The 26,058-nt window shown below is 40.3% G+C and overlaps 1 protein-coding gene and 1 long non-coding RNA gene across 5 annotated transcripts in view; both read left to right on the forward strand.

The window, feature by feature from the left end:
* Positions 1 to 2,870: 2,870 nt before the first annotated feature.
* Positions 2,871 to 5,622, forward strand: LOC104602819 (uncharacterized). 2 transcript variants are annotated; one of them, XR_016080482.1, is made up of 2 exons: positions 2,871 to 3,410; positions 3,738 to 5,622. It is a non-coding gene; the product is annotated as an uncharacterized LOC104602819 (long non-coding RNA). The 2 variants fall into 2 exon arrangements; XR_016080481.1 differs by having other exon boundaries at positions 3,756 to 5,622.
* Positions 5,623 to 16,399: 10,777 nt separating this feature from the next.
* The window catches only part of LOC104602820 (endoribonuclease), a 41,886-nt gene continuing 32,227 nt past the window's right edge, over positions 16,400 to 26,058 (forward strand). For 2 of the 3 annotated variants that reach the window (XR_016080483.1, XM_010266653.3), the window contains exons 1-3: positions 16,412 to 16,748; positions 16,876 to 16,947; positions 17,538 to 17,617. Coding sequence is in view for 2 of the 3 variants with exons in the window: in XM_010266653.3 (XP_010264955.1) it covers positions 16,671 to 16,748; positions 16,876 to 16,947; positions 17,538 to 17,617 (230 nt within the window). In the remaining variant the exon portion in view is untranslated. Of the gene's footprint in view, positions 16,749 to 16,875; positions 16,948 to 17,537; positions 17,618 to 26,058 lie in introns of all 3 variants that reach the window. The other variant, XM_010266652.3, reaches the window with a different exon arrangement.

The following is a 26,058-nucleotide window of genomic DNA, read 5'->3' on the forward strand; positions in this document are numbered from 1 at the left end:
TATAACAAGTAAATACTTGCGGTGTCATTTAAGCAAGTACAAAACGGTCATAACCACCAATTTGACTACCAAAACAAGAATGACCAAAATAAAGGGAATTAAGCTGTCCCTCCATCTTGGCATTAAGCTGCATATGACACAAATTATTTGCTTTGCCCCTTGTGTAAGCTGTCCCTTGTTGGATCATAACCATTTCATTACATCTATAAGCAGTTTAGTTAGTAGCATTCCACTACCATGCAATAATATCATAAGATGTTGCATCTATAATTCTGAAATTTCAAGAAAAAAAAGCTGATAGCTGAGATATGAGATCTGTGCTTGAAACCCACTCTTGAATAACACCAAAAGAATGGAAAATTGAAATACGGACTACGCAAGTCTGTTGATTAATCAACGATGAAACCATCTAAATTTTTAAGCGTCATTTGCAATAATTTGAGATAAAGAATATTGAGGGTTGACAATCCATTTGACTTGTTTGGTCTTTTTATGCTTATTTCAACAAAAAGCAAAAAGTCAAAATGTTAATCTTCAGGCTTTTGGCATATGTTTGTTCCATTTGACTTGTTTGGTATTTTTTATGCTTATTTCAACAAAAAAAAACAAAAAGTCAAAAAGTCTTATAGAAATGAATGAAAATGATGAGATAATACCAGATGGAAGCTTACCATTCGATGAAAACGTCAGAGATGGCGCCAACTGGAAGGAAGGAGACGAGGTCTGGTCAGGTAGTTCAACAATGTTTTCTCACCACTTGCTTATTCTTTCTTTTCTCATTAGGGTTTCACCATTTTGATGCAACCCTGCATATTGATTTTTGAAAACCCACATCCCATATGTTTCTCTTCCTTTCCCAAATTTTCATTTAAAACAAATGCATGCAAAAGGGAATATTCCTTAAAGATATTTCCTTTCCCATGGCAATCAAACGGACCGTAAAGTAAAGTTTTAGGAAAAATTTACACTGTCCAAAAGACATAATATTGATCAAACTCCCTCCCCTATGAATATTAATAAATGCCACCTGATTCGTTACAACGTTTATGAAACCAGTTCATTAATTACTAGTATTTCTAGTATCATCGCCGAACACACAGTCCCAAAGTTTTATTTGTCTCCTACTTCATTATTATACTAAGGGGAAAAGTTGGGATAAAAATATTTCTATTTTTTCTAAAACAATAAAGAGTGGCAATGATAGTTATTTAAACTCTGTCCACTTAAGAGTCACAGAAGGCATTTATAATTAAGTTTATCCTACAAGACAAGGGAGGTTTTTGGGCAGCTTAAAATTCTGAGGAGATTTAAGGTATTATCAGAAAACCCGAGAGGCTTAAGGGCTTTACCCGTTAATATGTAATGATAATTTTAACAATTTTGGGTTTGAAGGCAAAACCAAAAAATAAAATGTTGTCGTCAATGCAAGACCTGCACCTATCCACATGAAAGCTTTTTTTCTATAAAAAGCAATATTGAGAAATCATTGGTTTGAAAGCTTTTTTTCCTATAAAACAATATTGAGAAATCATTGGAGAAACAGTTGAAAAGGCTTTTTTTTTGTTCTTTTTCGCTCAAGGAGAACCACCAAGGCTCAGTTTAGAAAGAGTATAAATACAAATGTGTAGAATGAAAAAGCCTTGTATTTTGTATTATTTTATATGTATTTGTATTGTATTTTTTTCAAATTAAGCCTAAAGAATTAAATAGGACTTTCATTGCTCTAGTCTCAAAAAATGTTAATCCTGAGATCGTAGGACAATTTCCAACTAGCAAGTTTGGGTAATGTCATTACAAATTCATAGTAAAAACTTTAGTTAATGGAACAAAGCAAGTTTAGGGTGGGGCGGGGACTTCATTTCCCATCCTCGACCCTGACTGCAGTCAGGGGATTCCTATTAATCCCTATGCATGTCTTTGTTCCCATCCTGCCAAAGCAATCTCAATCCTCCACCCCTACTCCAATCTCGGTCGGCGATCCCTATTAATCTTTGTCCTCATCCCCATTCCTGCTTCACCAAAGCAATCCCCATATCCCTGATCCCATAGGGTTAGGGAGGTCAGGTATTGGGCGGGCGGGGATGGGGAAAATGCCATCCCTATTTGGTGGTGGCTGAATTAGGAAGGCTCTTCTTCTTGGAAAGGATAATCAATGATCATCCATTCTAATATTATCCAATGCTAAGATTGTTGTGGGTTATGGTTTTGAAAATCAGATTGGACCAGATGGTCGGACTGTTCGAACCAAGAATGGGTCAGGACCCTAGGTATTTTTTAATTTGAACCGTTATTTGTGAAAAAAACATTGAAAATGTCAAAGAACCACTGACCCAAGTAGTCGAACCATAAAATTGTTCAGCTTGGACAGGCATTCATGGTTTTTGTTTTTTATTTTTGGGAGAATGATGATTCAGCCCACCATCAGAATTCTTAGCCCCATCATACATTTGGGGTAGGTGCCAACTCGGAATTGATGTCAATACGTGGGTGGGTATTGGTGTTTACGGTGGGGTATTTAACATTATGAATTATTGTAAGTGTGCTTCAGAATTCAGTAATAGGCTGCAGTGTACTTTTTGTTTATCACAATATAGATCAATACAGAATTTTGAATTACAACCCCCTATAGTCTGCTAATAGCCCCCCTATAAACTTCGTCCTACCCATAAGTTTGACATCAATCCATCGTCAGGATTCATCCCTGTACAGTGGAGTTAAAAAATTCTGATATAGACCGATCAATCATTCTCCCTTTATATTTTGCAATTTAAATAAAAAATAAATAATCCAAAAATTCCATTTCTGTACCAAATCTCACTCGAATTGGGCACGGGCTTCAGTCAGGACAAATCCATGCCCACACCGTTCTAACAGCCTTTCTCAACCTTGCAATGGGAATATATCCCTGTATGTAGATATTCTCAATGCAAGGCAATAAAGGCTGGCCCAACAGAGTTTGCCCCGACTGAATCCGAACTCATGGGTTTTTCTCTTTAACAAAAATCCCGTTTTCGTTCCTTTTGTTTTCTTCTTCTCGTTTCACTCCCATCTGACCTCAGACTACTTATGGCGACCAAGGCGACTGGTGACCAGCGACCTTCTTTTCTTTCTATCATTCTCTGTTTCTCGCTTAAGCAGTTGAGCCCATCTTACCTCCAACGTCCAACCTCCGACGAGTTCCGGCGATCTACGACGATCAGAGACCGACGATTTTGCAGTAACGACCAGCGACTTCTTTACTTGCAGCAGTTTTAGGCTTTAGCTCTGTTTTTGGGCTTTTTTCACCTCTGGCGAGTATTTAGTTGCAGAGACGATTTTAATCACCGGCGACCAGTCCAAACAAAATATCTGACCGGCTGTTTCATTCGTCTCGTCTCTTTGTGACACCACCCTTACCGACGGCGGTGAAGGTATAATTTTTTTTTTTTGTTTTTTTATTAAAAATTGCTAATTGGCTATTCATTTGCGAATCAAATCAAATCATTGCTAATTTGCTATGTACGATTTATAATGTAAACTATGTAAATCATGGCTTTAATTTTTTGAAATGGGAAATAATTGTTGATTGTTTTAAAGGTATGATTAACAACAGTCCATATATTGATCCTTTTTTAAATATGGAGGTTCATTTACATGCAGGAATGGTATCAAGGCTAATCTGTTGTATTTTTTGCAAATATCTGTATTTTTTTTTTTGTATTTGCTGCATTTTATTTTTTATATTTATATATTTTTAGTTTTCCATATTGATGAAGGGAAATTTGGCCCGACCTCATAAAGACATGTGGACGTGACTCGACACAAGTGACAACTCAACATGATCAGTTCGCTACAAAGCGACTTCGGGTACCCTAATACCCCGAACTGAAGCTATCACGAACTAAGATCACCCCGGTATCAGATCGCGACCAGGATAACGATATCAAGTCCGCTACAGGTCGAACTCGGACAGATGGACCACCTTGGAAAGAATCCACCTCGAGACAAGCCTGCCTCAGTGCAAGATCATCTCAGTACTAAGGCACTTCGGCATTCAGAGCAGGTCGGGTCTGAAGAACACGAGCTCAGGCAGCTCACCACTAGGTAGCTCGCCACCAAGCAACTTGACACTTCACAGGCAGTTCGACCTCCGTATGACAACCCCGAGAAGCTCACCACCGTACCCCGCATTTTACGGGATTGTGACTTGTAACGGCTATATTAGCTCACCCACTCCCCGATTTAGGCGGAGATGAGCAACCTTACCGGTTGGTGGCATTATCTCCACCTAACATGAAAGTGGATCCCATCACAACGGGGATCTAGGAACTGCTCCACCTAACCCGCAGGGACTCCAGTATATAAAGACCTCACCCCCCAGGGGCAAGGTATGATGCGTAATCTTTGCTCTCTAGCTCTCTAACTCTCTGATATCATCTTCAAGCTCTCTACTACTAAGTGTTAACTTATCCATTGGAGTGTCCCCGCCGGGTAAGCCACCCCGGGATCTTTGATTCATCTCTTGCAGGTTACTCAGTCCTCGTCGTTGCTGGCAGCCAGATCGTCTCCAGCAGGGAACAGTCGGATTATGCCACATCATTTGGTGCTGTCTGTGGGAAATCACAATTAAAAGCCCTTGTTTCCATTTCCAACATCTCAAGCTCAGAATCAAATCCATGGCTTCCTCCAGCAACGCTGGACAACACAATGAAGCGAATGTCTCCGAAGGGCAACCTCAGTTCCCGTTTGTCTGCATAGGTCAGTTCATCATACCGCTTACTGTGGCTAAGGTCCCAACGCTGACGATGCCCCAAGCGACTGCACAAGGGAACGCGCCACTCCCTCCTGTAGTTGGCGCAACATTCACTAAACCCTTTATGGTTTTGTGGGAAACACTACAAAAAGCTAAGTTCTCATCCAACAAAAAGCTAAGTCCTCACTTTTTAGAAACTAAAGCTCTCGTTTTATAGTTTCCATTTTCTATGAACTCAAAAACTATGCAGAAAGCTAACAGATTAAGCAACTCTACCAATTTTACTTTCAATTCAGATAAAACCTTATCAGTCCTCTTCGCGAGGTCCCCTCTACAAAGATGAGCTCTTCGTGGCTTCCGTGGGAGTTGGCGGTCAACAGACTACATAGGCGCCCTTGCTGGTCGAGCCTTCCAAGGCTCCCGTGCAAGCTGGCGACCTAAAGTTAGTGGTACTGCCCCCGAAGGTTGAGTTCCTATTAGCTTCTTGTAGGAGTGGGTGACCGGCGTCACGAGGCTGATGCAGCACAGTCATAGCTCCAAGGCGCCCACCCAGCGGCTTGGCCCTGGCGCGACCTGGCAGCTGGCACAGGCGCGACCTAGCGACTTGCAAGACGTGCTCGCCGACGAATTCAGCATGCATATCCAAACACTCATGATCCTTGGAAATTGGCCCACGTGCCGAACGATTTGGAGGGTGGTCAACGTGCATGGCGGTTACCCCCAGGAATCTCGAACCACTTAGACGACATCGTAGAATTCTCGGATATGGTGCATGAAGCCCACGCCAAACAATGCTTATATAAAGGTTGTTAGACAGTTGTATGCCCTTAGCTCCAATTAGTTTGATGTACTTATGACATTTATTGTAAATGAATGAAGTACATATTTGATTCATGTTCTTGTGGTGTGTTTCTGTGTAATACCCTTAAACTGGACACTTAATGAGACTCGTGTTAGTTTAGAATGTTCACAGCCGTTGGATAAGTCTATGAGATTTATCCTGCTAAGGCTGACACTGGTGTGCTGCCAAGTGTTGGGGTGGCCTGTCTCAACTACTAGGGTGAGACCCGAAGCACATGCAATGTAGGTTTACTTGAAACCCTGAACTGGACCAGATTTCCAATATTGCTCTGGACTTTGGAGATTAGTGGGCAAAACTGGAAAGTTACACCTGACCCCTAGACTCGATTATGATACTGCACTAGGTGTCGGATTGGGCTGTCTTTGATATGCCAATTAGTGAGATTCTTAGATGGGGGTCAAAACCTGGGTATGTTGGGACTGAGTTATTTTCTCCTTGTCGCCTCCTTCCTATCGCCGCCATAACTGCCAGTTTGATCTTCTCTTTCTAGTAGGAACGATCAATCTTGATATCAGTCTTTAGAGAAAGGCTGATATGAAGTTGTGCTCATCGCCTCCAGCGAATTCTTGTGAAGGGTTCGGTTCGTTGGACGAACATTGCTGATTTTGTTCCATCCTACACTGCGCCATCTTCAGTGGGAGCAGTTTTTGGTTCATTCCTTGGGTGTGAACACCTCCATTGGGAGATACTGTTTCTCCGTATCAGGTATATCCCTTCTTGCCTCTGGTTTCAGATTTGGTTCGGTTTATGATTCAAGATTGATCATTGAAAATGCAGATTTTCTAAAACAGAGAATGTGATTCCCAGATGAGGGGAGAGGAAATTTTTGAAATTTCGCCTAACCTACCTGCAGGGTTCGGCCATCCATATGATGGATATCTCATTCCTTTAAAGGCACCAACCCCAGAAACAAGTAAGCAAGTTCTAGCTCTCAGACTTTGTGATTTTTAGCTCACAGTCTACTATGAGAGTACTGACTTAAGCACCGAAGCGACCTCACCGGGTTAGCCACCTCGGGTCCTCTAACATTTAGTTCCTAGCAGGTCTCTAAAGAGCAATGAAGCTCATCAATCCAGCTCGGCACCTGGCCAGCCTAGTGCCTCACTGGTAGCCCTGCACCTGGTCAGCCCGACGCCTCACAAGCAGGTCGCCACCTGGTCAGCCCAGCATCTCACAGGCAGCCCTGCACCTGGTCAGCCCGACGCCTCATAGATAGCTTGCCACCTGGTCATCCCGGCGCCTCATAGGTAGCTCGCCACCTGGTCATTCCGGCGCCTCATAGGTAGCTCGCCACCTGGTCAGCCCGACGCCTCATAGGTAGCTCGCCACTTGGTCAGCCCGGTGCCTCACAAGCAGCTCGGCACCTCACAGGCAGCTCGACACCTAGGCAACTCGACATCTAGGCACCTCCACTTCATCCTCTGAGTCATCGGCCACTTGAAAGCAGACCAAATGACGAGGCACAGGCGACCTGGCGGCATGGCCCTGGCGCGGCCTGGCACGGGCGTCGACCTGGCGGCTTGGCCTAGGCGCGAAGTCGCAAACTGATAAAAGACTTCAGCACCATATAAGTCCCAGTTACCTCTTTGGCATGGGCGAGCTAAGTCCCAGTCGCCTCTTCGGCATGGGTACCTAAGTCCTAGTCGCCTCTTCGGCATGGGCGAGCTAAGTCCTAGTCGCCTCTTCGGCATTGGCGAGCTAAGTCCTAGTCGCCTCTTCGGCATGGGCACCTAAGTCCTAGTCGCCTCTTCGGCATGGGCGAGCTAAGTCCTAGTTGCCTCTTCGGCATGGGCACCGAAGTCCCAATCGCCTCTTCGGCATGGGCAAGCTAAGTCCTAGTCGCCTCTTCGGCATGGGCACCTAAGTCCCAGTCACCTCTTCGGCATGGGCGAGCTAAGTCCCAATCGCCTCTTCGGCATGGGCACCGAAGTCCCAGTCGCATCTTCGGCATGGGCAAGCTAAGTCCCAGTCACCTCTTCGGCATGGGCACCTAAGTCCCAGTCGCCTCTTTGGCATGGGCGAGCTAAGTCCCAGTCGCCTCTTCGGCATGGGCACCTAAGTCCCAGTCGCCTCTTCGACATGGGCGAGCTAAGTCCCAGTCGCCTCTTTGGCATGGGCACCGAAGTCTCAGTCGCCTCTTCGGCATGGGCGAGCTAAGTTCCAATCGCCTCTTCGGCATGGGCATCTAAGACCTAGTCGCCTCTTTGGCATAGGCAAGTTACTTCTAATGCCTAAGGCATAGACAACTCAGGTATAAACCCTACTATGTCTATACCACCTTGGCAACAATCACAGTTCGAGCCCGTCAAGGAACCAACATTCAAATGAGTAGCCCGTATGTAGACAGATCGAGTATATACCCTACAATAGCGCTCACCTTGGCGTGCCTTACGTAAAGTTGCCCCTACTAATAGTCCGAGTAGACAGTTCAGGGTAACAAACACTTGGACAAATTTTTACTTTGGTTATCCTTACTAGTTGTCCAACTCGGTAGCTCGGCAATTCAGGTAACCTATACAATTCCTACTTTGAACAAAGATTGCTCAGAAAAAGTTATGTTTCATTGATTGAAAAAATGTGAGTACAGAGACTTTGTTGTAACCCGAGCTCGGTGGCCTCTAGGGATACATTCAAAACACAAAAAAAAGAGAAAGAGCCAGAATCACTTACAAGGATTGTCAGCTGGTCTCCATGTCCTCCTGACCCGAGGGGCCCGCCTCTTCGGCTTCATCATCACTTTCCTTCTCGGACGAGCTGGACTCTTCATTCGCCGCCTTCGCCACCTCGGGGGTAAGGTTTGACATAGTAAGGACTCTAGGATCGAGGTCAGGGAACTTCTGCCGCACTAAGTACCGGCACAACTTGAACCCGGAACGGTAGGAGCTCGATCCATACTCGACCTGGAGATCGTGGAACTCTGAGGACTCCTTGAAGCGTTCAACAGCACAGCTTCTTTCCTCAGCTCGCGCCTCTTGTATAGCGGTCTCGAAGATCTCAGTTCGCTCCTGAATCATTGCTTCGAGAGACTCGTTTTCTCGCTAAATCTTCGCCTTCTCCTCGGTCAGCGTCGAGATCTGCTCCTATTGCTTCGTTTTCTCCTCAGTCAGTGTGGAGATTAGTTCCTGCTGCTTCTCCTTCTCTTCAGTCATGGCCAAAATCAGCTCTTGCTAGCTTCGGGCCCCATTCTTGGCCCAAAGTATTTCACCCCAAGCTAGGTCCAGTTCGCGGTGAAGCTCATGTGCCTTTTCTTCGGCTTCCAGAGCCCACTTCAGACAGATCTCGGACTGGCACATCAGCGATTGAATGACGGAATTCACCTAGCAAACAAAACCGAAGTAAGTACACTTGCAATTGACAGAAATAAACTGTAAAATAAGGTACTTACCACCATGCAGTAACCGGCAGCTCGGGCTCCAAGCAGGGCTGTGGACATGTCAGCCCATTCTGCGACCTTGTCGGGGAAGGTGGCGTCCCTGCTCTTGCGCATCGCGAGCTTGAGAGTCATTATGCTCTCACTGGAAGGCCTGGGTCTCGGTGCAGAAGTACTCCCCAACCGGCGAGGTTGGACACTTTCCCGCTCAGGTGCAGAAGTGCTCCCCGGTTCGCGAGACCGAGCACCCTCCTCTTGGTCGTCATCCAGGTCCACTATGGGGGGTTGAGGACAAACCTCCTCCCCAGGGAGCTCGGTAGAGATCGGCTCCCCAGCCTGAACCTCGGATGAGGCAGGGGCTGAAGAACCGGCCTCCTGGCGAAGCCTCTTCGAGGCCTTCATTTTCTTCCCTCTCTGAGAACTCTTGAGAAGGTTCTCAGCATCATCCTGCGGCATGGCAATTGCAAGAACAAAAGGTTAGCCGCAAATTAAAAAGAACTTTAAAATAAAGAACCAAGGTGAAAACCTACCAGGAGGGCTCAGCCAAGCTCGCACAAGCTTCTCCTCGGCCAAGAAATCCTTCATCTCAAGGCCGAGGTCCCTCCACGAGTTGATGACTGCCCTAGTTTCTGCATCCAAGCTCACCTTGGGATCCTTGATAGCTACCCTCCAAAGGGTTGGAAAAGACCACCCTTCAGGATTTCGGACAATGAAATACCTCCTTTTCCAGGAGGGAACCTTGTCGGGCAGCCAAACAGGATTTTGAAACCAGGTTGAAGTGAGATATAGTAGCTTTGTCTGACGTCCCCGCGCAGACAAGCAGAGTTCCGCTTGATTGCACAGATCAAGCTGAAGGTGTCTAAGGACAGAGGTCGGTCGTATGTGTGGAACAAAGAGATAGTACCAACTATATTCCGAATGGAGTTCGGATGTAGTTGGTCGATGGTAATGTTAAAAAACTTAACTACCTCTATAATGATATGGTGAAGCGGGAAGCCCAGCCCGGCCGCGAGCTGCTCCTCAAAGACCGCGAGCTCATGGTGATCATGAGCCCAAGGGTATTGACCTAAGGGAAGGCTAAAAACCAAGCTATCAGGAAGACGATAGTGAACTACAAGGTACATTAGCCTATCAGAAGTTAGGGTGGAAGGACCGAAGTCATCTGGATCCCGAGCCTGGGAAGAAGATGGGGCCTCTGTTCTAGAGGACGGACCCTCTTCTTGAACCTCAGTCTCACCGAGCCGAGATGGCTCAACTTTGGGAGCATAAGCTTCCACTAAAGACAGAAGAGGGGAGTCACCCTGTGGCGAGCAAACTTGTGAACTTATGGCGGGAAAAATGAGTCTCGGGACCCCCCTATTTATAGCCACTATACTGAAGAATCAACGGTCAAGATCAAAGCAATCTAACGACTCTTAAGAAAACCGGTTGCACGACCCTCGAGATCGAAATCAGTTTAGCGCGATTTTTGGCATCCGCGGAATTTGTAGATCACGTGACGTCCGCGCATAAACCGCACGCGACCTGGGATATTCTTGGTTGAGCCGAGCAGCCGAACTGATCTGACCGACAACCTATCTAACAGAGCAGCTTGGACTTCGAGCCAAATCTACTTGTCACAACGTGAACTCCCCGCACCAGGTCAAGACCCCTAGCTCGGGGAGTGGGGGGCAATTGATGAAGGGAAATTTGGCCTGACCTCATAACAGGGAGACACGTGGATGTGACTCGACACAAGTGACAACTCAGCATGATCAGTTCGCTACAAAGCGACCTCGGGTACCCTGATACCCCAAACTGAAGCTATCCCGAACTAAGATCACCCCGGTATCAGATCGCGATCAGGATAACGATATCAAGTCCGCTATAGATCAAACCTGGACAGATGGACCACCTCAGAAAGAATCCCCCTCGAGACAAGCCTGCCTCGGTGCAAAATCATCTTAGTACTAAGGCACTTCGGCATTCAGAGCAGGTCGGGTCTGAAGAACACGAGCTTAGCCAGCTCGCCACTAGGCAACTCGCCACTTCACAGGCAACTCGACCACCGTATGACAACCCCGAGAAACTCACCACCGTACCCCGCATTTTACGGGATTGTGACTTGTAACGGCTATATTAGCTCACCCACTCCCCGATTAAGGCAGAGATGAGCAACCTTACTGGTTGGTGGCATTACCCCCACCTAACATGAAAGGGGATCCCATCACAGCGAGGATCCAGGAACTGCTCCACCTAACCCGCAGGGACTCCAGTATATAAAGACCTCACCCCCTAGGGGCGAAGGTATGATGCGTAATCTTTGCTCTCTAGCTCTCTAACTCTCTGATATCATCTTCAAGCTCTCTACTACTGAGCGTTAATTTAGCCATCGGAGTGTCCCCGCCAGGTAAGCCACCCCGGGATCTCTGATTCATCTCTTGCAGGTTACTCAATCCCCGTTGTTGTTGGCAGCCAAATCGTCTCTAGTAGGGAGCAGCCGGATTATGCCGCATCACATATGATATTTTTTCCTGCATTTTTCTCGTATTTATTTAATTTTTATGATATTTTCATTATTTATAATTTTTTGTTTTTATTTATTTATGATGTCATGGGTCAAACTGTTCCACCTTGACGGTTGAACCGTTGAACCAGAAAATAGTGGCCAGAATGGTTCTATTTTCGATATAGTTTTCAAAACCTTTTGTGGACTCTCTAAATTGACATTCATGTGTTTGGCCTAGAAATATATGGTGATGTTTGACATCCATGATGATTTCTTGAAAAGTACTGCCATGTTAGAGCCATGTTGGTGTTAGAGGAATTGGCACTAAAATTTCTGTTTGGTTGGATCACCTTATCTAGTGATTTCTTGATTTCTAGTTGATTCTGATTTTTTGAAGATGACATGACATCCAACATGGCATTGAATAATAACTCTATTACAAAAAATAATCGGCCCTTGAGAATCAGTATCAAACAGACTCAAAGCAGATTTATCAGAAATTGACTTACATGACATAAATGATACCAAATAGCCAAATTTACTTGAAAAAAATACTTATTTAAAAAATCACTGGTGAAAAATAGTTAAGGAAGAATAGGCATTGATGCCAGAGATCACCATAATTGTTGGATAGATCAATTTTATGTGCCCAAAATGGCTTCAGCTCGGTTCTGTATAAATATTCTACGGAATTGTAATATGGATGTTCACACCCTAGCACATAAAGATAAGGAATTGTAAATTCCTTTTGTTAGTTTAGTGTTATTTTATCTATTAAAAGTGCCCTTTTTTTTCTAAAAGGCAAATTGTGAATAATATTTTATACTCATGAAATGTTTTATTCAATGATTAAAAAAAAGGAAAATGTAAAGTCATGGCATGTAAATAGACATAGAAAAGCATATGGTAGGTTGGAATTGATTTTCATTGAGAAGATTTTAAGGTAAATTGGGTTAAGAAAAATTGGATTTAATGAGAAATAGATAAAGTTAGCAATGGAGTATGCCTCCATATCCTTTCAGATTTTAAATGTTTTCCTTATAGACCCATCAAACCTTTGAGAGGATTTCGTGAAGGAGATCGTTATAGCCTTTTGTTGTTTGTAGTGAAGCTTTGAGAGCGAATCAAAGATCAAGAATGATAAACTTAAATACAAAGCTTTGACGGAAGACCCAAGCATTTTCATTTTGCAATTTGTGGATGATTGTCTAATGCCTTAGTTTTAATAAATGCCATTAAAGTCAAAGAGATTTTGGGGTGATTTGTTAGGGCTTAAGGGCAGAATCATAGTCTCTCCAAATTGAATATTGTGTTTAAAAAATATCTTTAGAAAGCTAAGTATAATCATTTTCAAAATTCTTAAAATCCTATTGGTTAGGAAAAGAGAATTATGTTGGTGCTCCTATTATTGATGGGGTTAACAAGGAGATGTTCAAGAAGGGTGAGGAGAGAATTAATTAGTGGCAAGCTTAATGGATGGAAGCAGAAGACTGTTTAGCAGGTAGTGCAACTTTTTTTAAGGAAGAATTTGTCCTTGTCCCATAGTGGCTTATGAGGTCATTCAAATTCCCAAAGGCCACAATTTAAAAAATAGAGAAGTTTCATAGGAAAAGAAATCTTTGCCTTTGGGGTAAGTGGAATAAATTGTGTAGTGGCTGTAGACCAATTTCTTTTAGTGGATGGGGTTTAAAGAAAATGGAATGAGTCAACTTGGTGCGTTTGGCTAGATTGTGATGGAAAGTGCCAAGGCTCCTACCCTTGCATATAGAGAGATTATTTCCAACCTTTGAATTGATGCGTCCAAGTTGTCACAAACAAATATATATCAAAATAGCAATTTCTAGTCTAGGATGTTATTAAGCAAAAAAGGGAATGGGCGTGGAGGGGTATTCTCCAACCAAAATAATTGGTCTGTGGAATACTGGAAATCAAGGTTCAAATTATTAATACATATCGGCCCGTATCGGTCGATATGTATTGTTCCGGGACCCCTCCAATATGTCCCTACAGTGGGTGTATCAGAGGTCTGACCGGTTTAGAGGGTAGAGGAGACCTAAACTGATCCCCCTGAACCGGTTGTGAAAAAAAATAAAAAAAAAAATGCAATAAAAATGTGTATCGATTTGCCCAATACACCCCTATCGATGTATCAGGCATATTGATATTTTGAACCTTGCTGGAAATGGAAAACCTATGAACCTTTGAAATATGATATATTGATAGGTAATAGACCCTTCACTTCCCAGCTGGATCTAAAAGTTAAGGATGCCGGCAGTTAACTCAAAAGAATGGGATCGTAACAAAATTGTCAATCACCAAAATCAAAACTACTGTGACTCCCATGGAAAACTTAGTATGAAACCGGCTATGTTTGGTTTGAAGAAAAATGTAGGGAAATGAAGGAAAAGATAGAGAAACCTTTACAACCCTTGTATTGGTTTTCTTGTCTTTCACTTCCTTTCCCTATTTTTTCCTTTAAACCAAACATGAAGGTAAAATTCTTCCTACTCATGCTATTCAACAACAGACTCCCCTCCAAAATTCTTCTTATAAATAATGGCAACGAGCTTTGATATCGACTATCTTTGGGAAATCAGAGGACACAAATCACATTTGAAAATTATGAGATTGCTAAGCAGATATGGTTGATTCTCCACCCAGTTATCCCACGTCCCAGGAAGAGGATGCAACCATGTTTCATTGATGGGATAGGGTGTGTAAGTTGAACATGGAGATCAGTTGAGAGAAATACGGCTGCAATTCTTTGGCAAATTTGGAGAAACAGAAATAACAAACCATTTAAAGATATCAAGGGGTGTCAATTGAACCAGATTTGGTCAAATCTGGTCTGGTCTATTATAGATGGACCAGGTCCAACCCAATCCGATGGATACTTTGGACCGTTTTGGACTAGTCCAATTCAATGTCTGGACCGGCCAATCTGTTCGAATTGGTTTTAGTTTAGATTGGTTCCAAACCCAAACCTGGTCCATTGACACCTGCATTCTTTTCTATCAATGGAGTGAATGGATCAGATATTGGTTCAATTCGACCCAATTGGCCAATCCATTATGAATTGATTAGGTCCAATCCAATAAATATTTTGGACCATTAAATCTAGAATGATCCAATTTAATGTTTTATTTGTCCATCCAATCCGTCTAAAATGATTTTGATTGAGACGAATCCAACCCAAAACCAACCCATTGACACCCCTAAAGATATCTTTCTTTCCCCGGAAAAAGCTAAAATCTCAGTTATAGAATTCAATTCAACCAATCTTTGATAGGTTGCACCAAAGAAGTTTGTGGGTGAAATGGAGAGCCCCAAACAAGATATACATAAGGTTAACTTTGATGCGTTAAGAAAATTGGACGGAGGTTGTGCAATTGGATGAAAAAGAAAAAACTAAAGCTAAAGCACGTGAAGATGTCCTTGATATGTTTGATCGAAGTCTAAGAAACTAGACAGTTGTAACAGCATAAAGTGAAAAAACTGATCCAATCTAAACCCAATCCAAGCCCAAACTGAACCCAAAACAACTTGAAAAAAGTCATGTTAGCATCACCGCCATGCAAAAATTGCGTATTATGCTGCTCAAACTTCAAAAGGACGGCTGTACATGTTTATTTTCAGTGTAAATACAGACTGGTGTAAAACTTTACGTCCGGTATTATCACTCTTTAACCTCATCAATGCATTCTTACATTGATAACAGTTTATACTGAAAACAAACGCAGTCTTAATAGTGAAAAAAATATTAAAAAAAAAAACTAAAGTTCTGGAAATTGAGTTAAAGACATCTTTACGAAGGGTATCCTTTAAAATGAAATGACCAAACTCACTTTAGTGAGTTCGGATTTCCTCCTCGCGGATTTGCTCTTTACATAGGGTGCTTCACACCGACCTCACATACATATCCTATCATGCATTGGGAACATCTCCCATACTTATATATATATATATATATGTGTGTATATATTTAAAAAAAAAAACTATTATAGACCTTACTTCTCATGCCATTTTTCCATAAACCCAGATTCCATCTAAAAGAAAATTCCTGGCTTTTGCCATTGGTTGCACACAAGGTTTCAAAAATCAAACCAAACATTAAACTGTTTTGGGGACCTGTTCCTAGGTCAAATGGTTTGACCATTAGGTTCGAATGGACAACCCGTTTTGATTTAAAAAATAATTAAAATAAAAAATGGTAAAAAAAATGTTGTTTAGGTTGACGATTCAATTGCCCGAGTCAGTGGATTATTGACCAAATCAACGGTTTTTGGCCCAAGAACGGTTTTGGAGTGAAATAGAACCAATTGCCTAACCGTTTTTTGGGCCAACCTATCCGATCGTCTGGTCTGCTCCAATTTTCAAAACCATGGTTGCACATAAACATCTCCTATCCTTCAATCATTGTATGTTTTCATTCACGAGGAGATGTTCCTAATGCACCGTAACAGATTTTGTGAGATGGGTGTGAGAAGGAAATTCAGGTTCTTATCTAGCATATCAATGACAATTCAATACGATACAGTACGCTTGAAACACTTTGAACCGAGTCCAGATCACCTGCCAATAAAACATGTTCCAACTTCCAACCCTCTATCAACATAAATCTCATACAGCACAACTCATACATGGCAAGTCACACTTTATGGTGGGTCCCAGTCTCATAGTAAGATGTGCGGTGTTAGATCAAGTTGGTAGAGGGAACATGTTTTGTTGGTAGAAGATCTCTCAACTCCTTTTGACCTTGGTTTGGACCGTTGGGTTGGGGGTTAAGGTTGGGCTCAACCTAACCTGACCCGGCCCGACTTGCATCCCTGACATAACGTGGTCATGCCAGCCAGGACTAAGACGTCATTTGTGGAGATTAAAGTGCATTTTCGTGAAAAAATAAATAAATAACGTGGCAATTAACCCATAAAACTAGTTAAAATGACAGCAGTGCCACTTCTCGGTCTTCTCCCTTTCCATCAAGTGATTCTCTGGTCTGTGCTCTCTGCGCTCTACTCTCTTCTGTTTCTCTCCGCAAATCATTCACTTTGTCAAAAAATCAGGCAGAGAGAGAGAGAGCGAGAGAGAGTTTTATTTCTTTCCTCACTATTATTATTATTATTTTTATTTTGTGGCGATTTTTTCTTTCAGAAAAAACATTACTGAGAAATATATCAGTCGACTTAAATCTGCAATTTTTAATTTTTGGACGTTGGAGATGAAGGTGGTGGGCTTAGTAAGTGGCGGGAAGGATAGCTGCTATGCCATGATGAAATGCATGGAATACGGTCATGAGGTCTTGTTCTTCTTTATCTCCTGTATAACGTCTTCTTCTGCTTCCACTTTGTTTTTGATAATCTCATCCATCTTCCATGTTAGTTTCTTTTATTTTCCTAAAAAGGGGCTTCTTTGGGTGCATATAGATCGTAGCGTTGGCGAACTTGATGCCGATAGAGGATTCAGTTGATGAACTGGATAGCTACATGTATCAAACTGTAAGTTTTATGTTTCTTCTCCCTCTTTCTTTAAGTTATTTGCATTTACTTTTAAACCGTCGACGTGTTGTAGAAGTTATTTTATTTGGAACTAAATATGGATTTGAAATGCGTGAACTAGATAAAAAAAACATTTTGGACAAATAAGAATTTGGGGTTTTACATAGAGTATAAATCGGTTTTGAGTTTTCCCGATTTCTAAATTGAGAGAAGGGCAATTCAATTCTATCCTTCATTCATCAAAAAATTGAGAGAAGGGAAACAGTGTATATTGAGGATTAATTTGTCATAAGTTTTGATCATCGGTGATTTTCATACTAGATGCCAATCACCAATACAACTGGGTTTTCTTTTGGTTAACCAAGTGGGTCAGTGGCTAGTACATGTTTTTGTTGTTGAAATGGATTTTATTGGTCGCTTTTATGCGTTCTGTTACTGAGGTCTAATGGAATTGATTTTTTTTATATACACTGTGCAGGAATGTTTATTCCTACTTATTCTTTTTTATTATTTAACTATTGAATATGAATATATTTCATAAAACTGTTCTGTCAAAGTAGGTAAATCTAATTTGTGTTTTGTTTCTTCAGGTTGGGCACCAAATTGTGGTCAGCTATGCAGAATGCATGGGAGTGCCATTGTTTCGAAGGCGAATACAAGGATCCACAAGGCAAGATCATATTTGTCAATATTACAGTTTTCTCTTTGCATGGTGCTGAATAAGTGAAAAATACTGAGGACCTGTTCGTTTCATCTTAACTCTTATCTCTTACGAGAAATCTTTTAACTTTAAGAGAAAAATGGTTGTTTTTTCCTCTTATCTCTTATTTCTTAAAGTGCAATAATACAACTTTTTGTTTTCCAATGATACCCCCAAAAAGACAAACAAAAGCTCTCATATATGGGTCAAAATGGATATTTGATAATTTTCAGAATTCAGAATTCAGAACTCAGAACTATATTCTCTGCATTCAGAGTTCAGAGTAAAGAAAAGTTCACCAATACCAATATACCTCTTAATGTAATTATTGCACTTTCAGATGTCAGACTTCAGAGCAAACGAACAGGTCCTGAGTTAATTATTTATTCTGATTATCATTTAAAAAAAAAAGGTTTGTTCTAGTCATTATACTTTATGCGAACAATTTACATGTAAGATCTACTTTCTTTTTCTTCCAATATTGAACTTTATGGTTTTGATAACTAACTTTTTGTTGCACATAAGTTTAGGTGATTGTCTTTTACCATATTTTTTATTAGTCTATAATATCATGATACAGTTTAAATGCCCTGTACAAGACAAATCTCCCCTTCTGAGATTTGATTGGACTAGTGGCAATCTAATCAATCATGACCAAATGAAGCATGGCTAGTTCATGGTTACAACTTTCAACTACATAAAAAACTTGTTCCAGTTTTTCCCTAATGAAAACATTTGGAATTTGGAGGATTTAAAATATTTTTGTTTCTCAAAAATCTAAATTTCAAAACTATAAAATCTAGATATTTTGTCTTTTAATTAATAAACATCAATGGCTTTTGAAATAGTCCTGATTCTTAACCCAACCTAATTTAGCTAAACATCATTGCAAAATTTTGGTATATGCTACACGAACCTTGTCTCCTGTCCAACTTTATCTAAAGCCATACCCTCTTGTAGATCATATAAGTCCTCAGGCCTTTCCTCACTACATAAACCCATGCCTTTATGGCTTTCTACTCGTCCTACTTAGATGTTCCAGTTTGTTGAGAAAGAAATCATCATACTGTTTTAGTAGATAAAAAGAAAAAAAGAAAACACATTTTCTTTTGGCCCACTACGGTAAAAATTTAAAGCACGAGGAGTCCAAATTCCAAAGATTTTTTTTTTTTTTTAACATTATTGTTCCCTTTTTTATAATGTTCATATGTGTCTTGAGACTTAAAAAGATAAAATCATGTTGCATGAATTTCCAATGTGTTTAAGTCCCTTAATTTTCATGCCCTTGTTGGAACTACCAGCCTAATTAATTTCTTTGAGGTCTTCTTGCATCCACTAACATTGACATTGGTTATGTGTTTTATTTGTTAAAATGGTGTTATCAACTCAACAAAGCCATACCCCAACTATTGATATACAAATCTGTAGCAAATATAGCACTAGGATTTTGCATGAAATTTCATCAATATATGATATACACAGCAGTGATTTAAAAATCACGCCTAGATGCACAGGCAAGGCGCATTTCAAGGTCTGTGCCTTGTCTAGGCCCAGGCACAACCCCTTTAAAAGGCACACACCTGGTGTGCTTTGGCATGTGCCAGGTGCACCTTGCTCCTAAGTTAAAGTCTCCATATCTGTACTTAATTCTAGAAGTCATACCTGTACAAGTGCATCATAGCATTGCTAACAAAAGTGATAGTTCTTACACTAAAATGTTGTTGCAGCTTATTTGGAGACAGAATATTGGTATATTAATCATGAATTGACTAAGGATATAAATGATGCTACTATTATGCCTAGCTACATAGTTGCAATTCATAAAATACACAGGCTGTAACATGTTACCAAGAGGGAGTGAGATTCATAGTTGTCAAGGCAATGCCTAGGTGACAGGGCACCAATAGAAGGTTGCCTTGCTTAAGCGCTTAGCCATTTTGTGTATGGCGCTGTGTTTTTTTACATTCTCTATCATTTGAGATTATAATAATAAAATAGAAGTAATGGGTGCTGCTAGGAGCCTTTTGATAATGTGGGAGAATGATTTTGTTGAATGTGGAGAAGAATTATATCTTTGAGACTTAAGAATAGAGATGATGGCTTTGAATGGGTCTTAATCAATGTGTATGGACTTTTTTTTACAAAGATAAAACAATTTTGGGCAGAACTATACTATATACATGGACTTTGGGATGGTCCTTGGGTGATAGGAGGGGACGTTAATGTGATTTGATTTTGTCATGAGAAAAAAATGAGAATATTACAATTAATCTGAGTATGAGGAAGTTTGGGAGATAAATTAATGAATATGTGCTGAAACATGTCCAACTCCTGAATGTGAGATATACTTGGTCTAATATGCAAAGAAGCCATCTGTTGCAGATTGGAAAGAGCATTGGGGGAACACACATGTGTTGGCCTTGGTCAGACTGGTGTTAGACTACTACTCAATCCTAATGGAACTAAGATAATATGCAATTGGCATTGGGGAATTCACACATGGCTTCTGCACCCTTATTTCATTAGGGAGATGAAGGGATGACTAAGTGAACCCTGGATTGATGGATGGAAAGGTTTTAGGTTCATGCAAGAGCTAAAGGCAACAAAGAGTCATTTGAGGATATGGAATTAGGAGACTTTGGGAATCCTAGATGAAAAAAAAAGGTTCAATTGGAAAAAGGGCAAGGCTTAATGGAGGATATGGTGAGCAATAGAAAAGAATGGAAGGAGTTAGAAGAAGTTATCAGATATGGGGAAATTGACTGGAGGTAGAGAAATCAAGATGTCAATGATTGGAGGAGGGAGATGGAAATACAAGTTTTTTTTTTTCATAATTTGGCAAATAGGAGAAAAAGGCAAAATTTGATAGTGAGACTACTGCATGAAGGATGAGAAGTCAAGGGGCAAGAGGAGATTGGAGATTTATTATTGGGAGTATTTCAAGAGGTTATATGGTTCAACTGTGCACCCAAGACCCACAATAAAGGGAATTCATTGGAGGATGATAAGTCAAGAGCAAAGACAATGGGTAGAGAGATATTTCATAGAGGAACATGCCAATCCAGGTGGTATGGGTTAGGAAATCTGCCAACAGCTTGGCACATAGCTTAGCAAAGCAAGGGGTTCAAAGAACACATGTTTTGGGCACATTTGTAATTCTGTTCCAGGTCAGCTTACTAAAGCCAGCTTCTTTCACAACTTCTTGTTGTATCCTATAGTTTTCTAATTAATGAAATCTTTTCGGAGTTACTGATAAAAAAAGATCTTTCATAGAGGAAGAAATTAAGAAGGCTATTTTTTATATGAATAAAAGACAAAGCATGGGGACCAGATGAATTTACTATGGCCTTTTATCAAGAATGTTGGGAAGTTATTAAGGTGGATTTGATGAAGGTATTTGGAGAGTTTCATCAAAGAGGACCCATTAGTAGAGGAATGGATGCTGCATTCATATCTTTGATGCCTAAGAATCTAGGGTGGATGTACTAGGTGACTTCAAACCAATAAGTTTTGTGACGAGTTTGTACAAAATAATAGCTAAGGTTCTATTCAACAAACTTAGAGAAATCATTGATGAGATAGTGACCCCTACTCAAGGTGCTTTTATAGAAGATAGACAAATTGTAGATCAAATATTGGTGGCAAATAAAATAATTAATGATATAAGAAGCACAAGAAAAAGGCAGTTTGTGTATAAGTTAACCTCCAGAAAGCATATGACCATGTTGATTGGATGTTTCTTAAAGGATTGTTCAATAAGATGGGTTTTGGAGCACAATGGATCAGATGGATTATGGAACGTGTGTCCTCATTCCTCAAAACATTTGACCCTCAAAGGTTTCATTAAAGCAACTGAAGGATTGAGGCAAGAGCATCCTCTCTCCCCCATAATATTTATTTTGGTGTTAGAACTCTGAAGTTTTTTGCTTCAAAGAGTGGATGAGAGGGGATTGATAAGAGGATTTTGGGTGAGAAGCGAGGAAAAAAGTGGTATCTCATTTGCAGTTTGCAGATGATACCATTATTTTTGCCAAGATTAGTGTGATGAAAGATATCCTAAACCTAAAGGTAATCGTTGAGATAGTGGACAGGGTGTCAGGGCTGAAGGTGAATTTATCAAAATGTAGGTTAATGGGGATAAATCTTGAGCATGGAGAGTTGGAGCAATGTGAGAGAATGCCTAGGTGCAAGAGGGTTGTGTGGCCTATATCTTACATTGTGGAAGCCCTAGAAAGAGGGAGTTTTGGAATAAGGTAGTGAAGAGGCTGAGTAAGAACTTGAAACCAAGGTTTAAAATGTCGATGTTGATGGAAATGTCGCTTACCAAAATATAGGACATATGTTGGAAATTTTGGAAATGTCGAGGGGAAATATTGTAAAAATTAGAGACATTGTGGAAATATGCAATGATATTTTGTAAAATGATAAAAGAAGCATTAATACATATTTCTAGACTATTATCTTATTCCCAACCATTATATAAAGCTAAGAAACTAAGATCAATAACAAATTAGTAAATGACGATTTACTGATTTATTATGCATTTTGATGTTTTTACAAGGTTATCTGATATTTTCTTTTCTTATTTTTAATTCTGATTTATTATAAATTCTAATATATTCACACTAGTAAATAGAAATACATTTATTCTGATTTTTTAAATATTAAAGTTATAACACATTATGTTTTATTATAAATTTAATAAACCGATTCTCCTTTTTGTAGTATTAAGATTATGATAAATTCTGAATTCTTATAAAACTTAATGAATTTATTATGATGTTTAATACTAAATTTATAATAAATTATGATTTAGTATAAAATTTAATAAATTTATTCTGATTTTTTATATTAAATGTAGAATATGATTTATTGTAAAATTTAATAAACATTTTCTGATTTTAATAAATAGTTTAAAAAATACTAACTAGTTAATATTTTATTACTTGAAAAATATTTTATGTTTTATATTATTAAGTAATTAATTTATTCTTTTGTTTTATATTTTGTTAATTCTTTTTTATAAATATTTTATTTGAAATATTAAATAGAAATTATTAATCGAATAATTTATATTAATATTATTAATGTACATTAGTTGACATCCTATCGACATTAGTCAACATCCTGTCGACATAATAGGAAAAGTTATTTGAATTGATTTGGTCGACATTTCCGAAATATAGGAAATGTCGACCGAAATAATGTAATTTTTATATTACCATCCATTTTCATGTCTGTGAGCCTCGACATCGACATATGTCGGGTGACATTAGCAACATTTGGTGACATTTGAAACCATGCTTGAAACATGGAAGAAGAATTACATTCCGTTAGGTGGATGGCATACCCTTGTTATTTTGTTAAGTCAGTTCTTACAAATGTGCCTCTCTTCTACTTGTCAGTCCTTGGGATATCCATTAGTGGTAAAAGTCAGAAAAAAAATATCCTAAGGGACTTTTTGTGGGAACCAGGGGAGGCAAGAAAGATCATCTGTTAAATTGGGAAAGGGTGTGTAGGGTTAAGGAGAATGGAGGCCTGGAGGCCTTCAAGTTGGGAGGATAAAAGACACGAATACAACATTATTGGGCAAATGACTATGGAGGTTGCCAAAAGAAAAAATCCCCTAGAAAATATGGGATGCATCAAAATGGTTGGGATGTAGGACCAACAATCAGAGTCACTGATTAATGCCCTTGGAAAGTGATTCAGGCTGTCTTTCCGGCCTTTAGGAGGCATGTCAGGCATGATGTGATATATGGAAATAAAACCAGATTTTGGTAGGATATTTGGGAGGGGAGTGAACCCTTGTGTGTCTGTTTTCCAAGACTATGTGGCATATACACTTAGAAAAACAGATTTGTTTCATCCATGGCCTCTTTATCACACTCTAATGTCATTGGATATTGGATTTAGGAGAGGATTGAGAGACAATGAAACACTTGAGATCTAGCCCATCAAAAGTTCTCCAATCTATTTTCATTAACTCACTAGTAGATGGCCAAAGAATCTGAAGCCTGGATACCTTTGGATTACTTTTTCTGTGCTTCTTTTTACGAACTCTCATAGTGAAACTCCTCTATCCATACCCCCTTTCTGGTCAAAGCTCTTTAGGCTGAAACTGCACCTCCAAAAAGTATTCTGTTAGGAAGTCATATTGAAAATTATTTACATGGAAGACGTGCTCTAAAGAACTAATCAGTGTGTATCACCTCATGTGTGCATCCTTTGTCCAATGCGCAAAGAGAGTATAAATCCCCTTTTCTTGAGTGCTCATTTACATGTAGGATCTGGATGTATTTTTGCAGTTTATGGGACCCTTATTGGATAGTTCCTATGGATGTGGTCAAGCTGTTTACAAGCCAATAAGATCATATATACACACACAAAGAGGAAAATCATTGTAGTACAGCATAAGAGCAGCAGTGATCTGGAGTGTGTGGGGAGAAATAAATGCAAGAATATTTGAAAACAGAATTCAAAGTGTGGAATGTTTAAATGAGATGTGTTTAAGAAGTAATGAGGGTCATGTACTTCTAAGCTACACACATATAGCGGATATTGGGAACTCTCTAAGAGCTGAGCTTTTAGCTGTGTTGAATGTATTAAGGTTGGCAGCAGAAAGAGAGTGGAGGGATATAATCAAGGTTTGACGTATCGATACATCCGATACGCATGAACTGGTGTATCAGGTGTTTCAATACAACAAAATACCTTTTCTTTAGTTTTTTTCTCAAAATTAACAAGGGGTCGGTCTTAGGCCTGCCTACCTCTTGAAACGCCCAAATTTCCAAACCCCTTTTATTTCCTATTTTGGAGCCCCACCAATACGATACAATGTGCCCGATGTGGGGCGTACCATGTCGAGATTTTGAACCTTGGATATAATAGTAGAGGGTGACTGCCAAGTGGTGATTAGTTGGTTTAAAACAAAGACCTGGGGCCCTTGGAGTCTACGACATCGGTTAAGAGAAACCATGACATTGGAAGCCAATCTAAATTGCTTGTTCAATTGGATATTAAGGTTGCTAACAGCTTTGTGGATAGCCTAGCAAGGATGGGAATGAATAAGATGTTGGAAATGGGATTTCCATGTGTTTATTTAAAGCCCCATGTATATTGTACTTCGTTCTCTTTGCTAATAAAAATGAGACTTTTTCTAATGAGGCATCCTATCTATAGTTGTATTTTTTTTATAACAGATAGGTCTCTAGGTAATACTGTGGGGGTTCAGATGATAAGTAAGATTTATCATAGGAGATCTGGATGACCCAGTTCCTTATAGACCTGAAATATCCTAAGGGTAAGTCTGGGCAACTTACCTATAAGGTTAGCACATAGACGATTTCCATAGGATGGTGTGGTGTGATCTCAACCATTTGGGTGGGACTTCATACTACCATGTCGGTATTTTTTGGGATGCACACTGATAAGATCTAGTCTGAGGTTGATTCATGAAAGGATTTCTATGTTGCTATCAATTACATGTGTTAAGATGTGCCGAATAGGGGTAGTTTAGTCTTCTTCTGTTTATTAAGTAACTTGCTTATGTGGCAGTGTTATTAGAGTTACTCCGCCCCACACTTAAGGGCATTTCTGTCTTTGTAAACATTATTAGAATCTAATATAGATTAAGGGGGTCGACTGGATGGTTTAACCATCAGATTTTCGACAGACCCTTCTTCTTCTCTTCTTCTTCTTCTTCTTCTTTTTCTTCTCCTCTTCCTGTTCGGACTACTGTAGCAGTAGTCAAAACATGGTATCAGAGCCATGCTCCTGACCTACGTCAATTGGTAAAGCACCTCAACATTGTTCGTGACTCTTCACCTTCGTTTCTGGTCAGTCAATGGAAAGAACTGGTTCGCCCTAGGTCAGAAACATTACAGCTTGTCTCTCTGCTGCGCATAACCTTCTTCAACAAGGAAAGTGACTTCAGCAGTGAATGGTTGATTGATATTCTCAAAGGAAGGTCGGTTCTCTCTTCTTCTAGTGTTACTTATATTTCTGGGTAGAAACCCTACAAGAAGCTGTTAGTATTGATTAGAACCTAGAGAACTAGGTTCATTGTTGCTCTAGGAAGGGCTGTGTGTGCAGTAGCCGAATGGTGTAGGGCTGCTGTAAGTTGTTGAATGGTGTAGGGCTGCTGTAAGTTGTTGAATGGTGTAGGGCTGCTGTAAGTTGTTAAGTGGTGTTAGGGCTGCTGTAAGTGGCCGAGTGGTGTAAGGTGGAATGCAGTGACCTTGCTGAACTCCTTGTGGTTGTGTAATGCCCTCTTAAGTGTGTTAAACAAGTCTGAACTGGGTGCAGCAGATTTGACTGTGTTGTGGTGCTTGTGATGCACAATTTGTTTTGAGTGGTTGTAAGAGGGCCTACTTGTGATTAGTGAATGGTAAACTGATGCTTATGTGTGA

The sequence above is a fragment of the Nelumbo nucifera genome, chromosome 1, assembly GCF_055504915.1.
Source record: "Nelumbo nucifera cultivar China Antique chromosome 1, China Antique-T2T, whole genome shotgun sequence".
Classification (NCBI taxonomy): domain Eukaryota; kingdom Viridiplantae; phylum Streptophyta; class Magnoliopsida; order Proteales; family Nelumbonaceae; genus Nelumbo; species Nelumbo nucifera.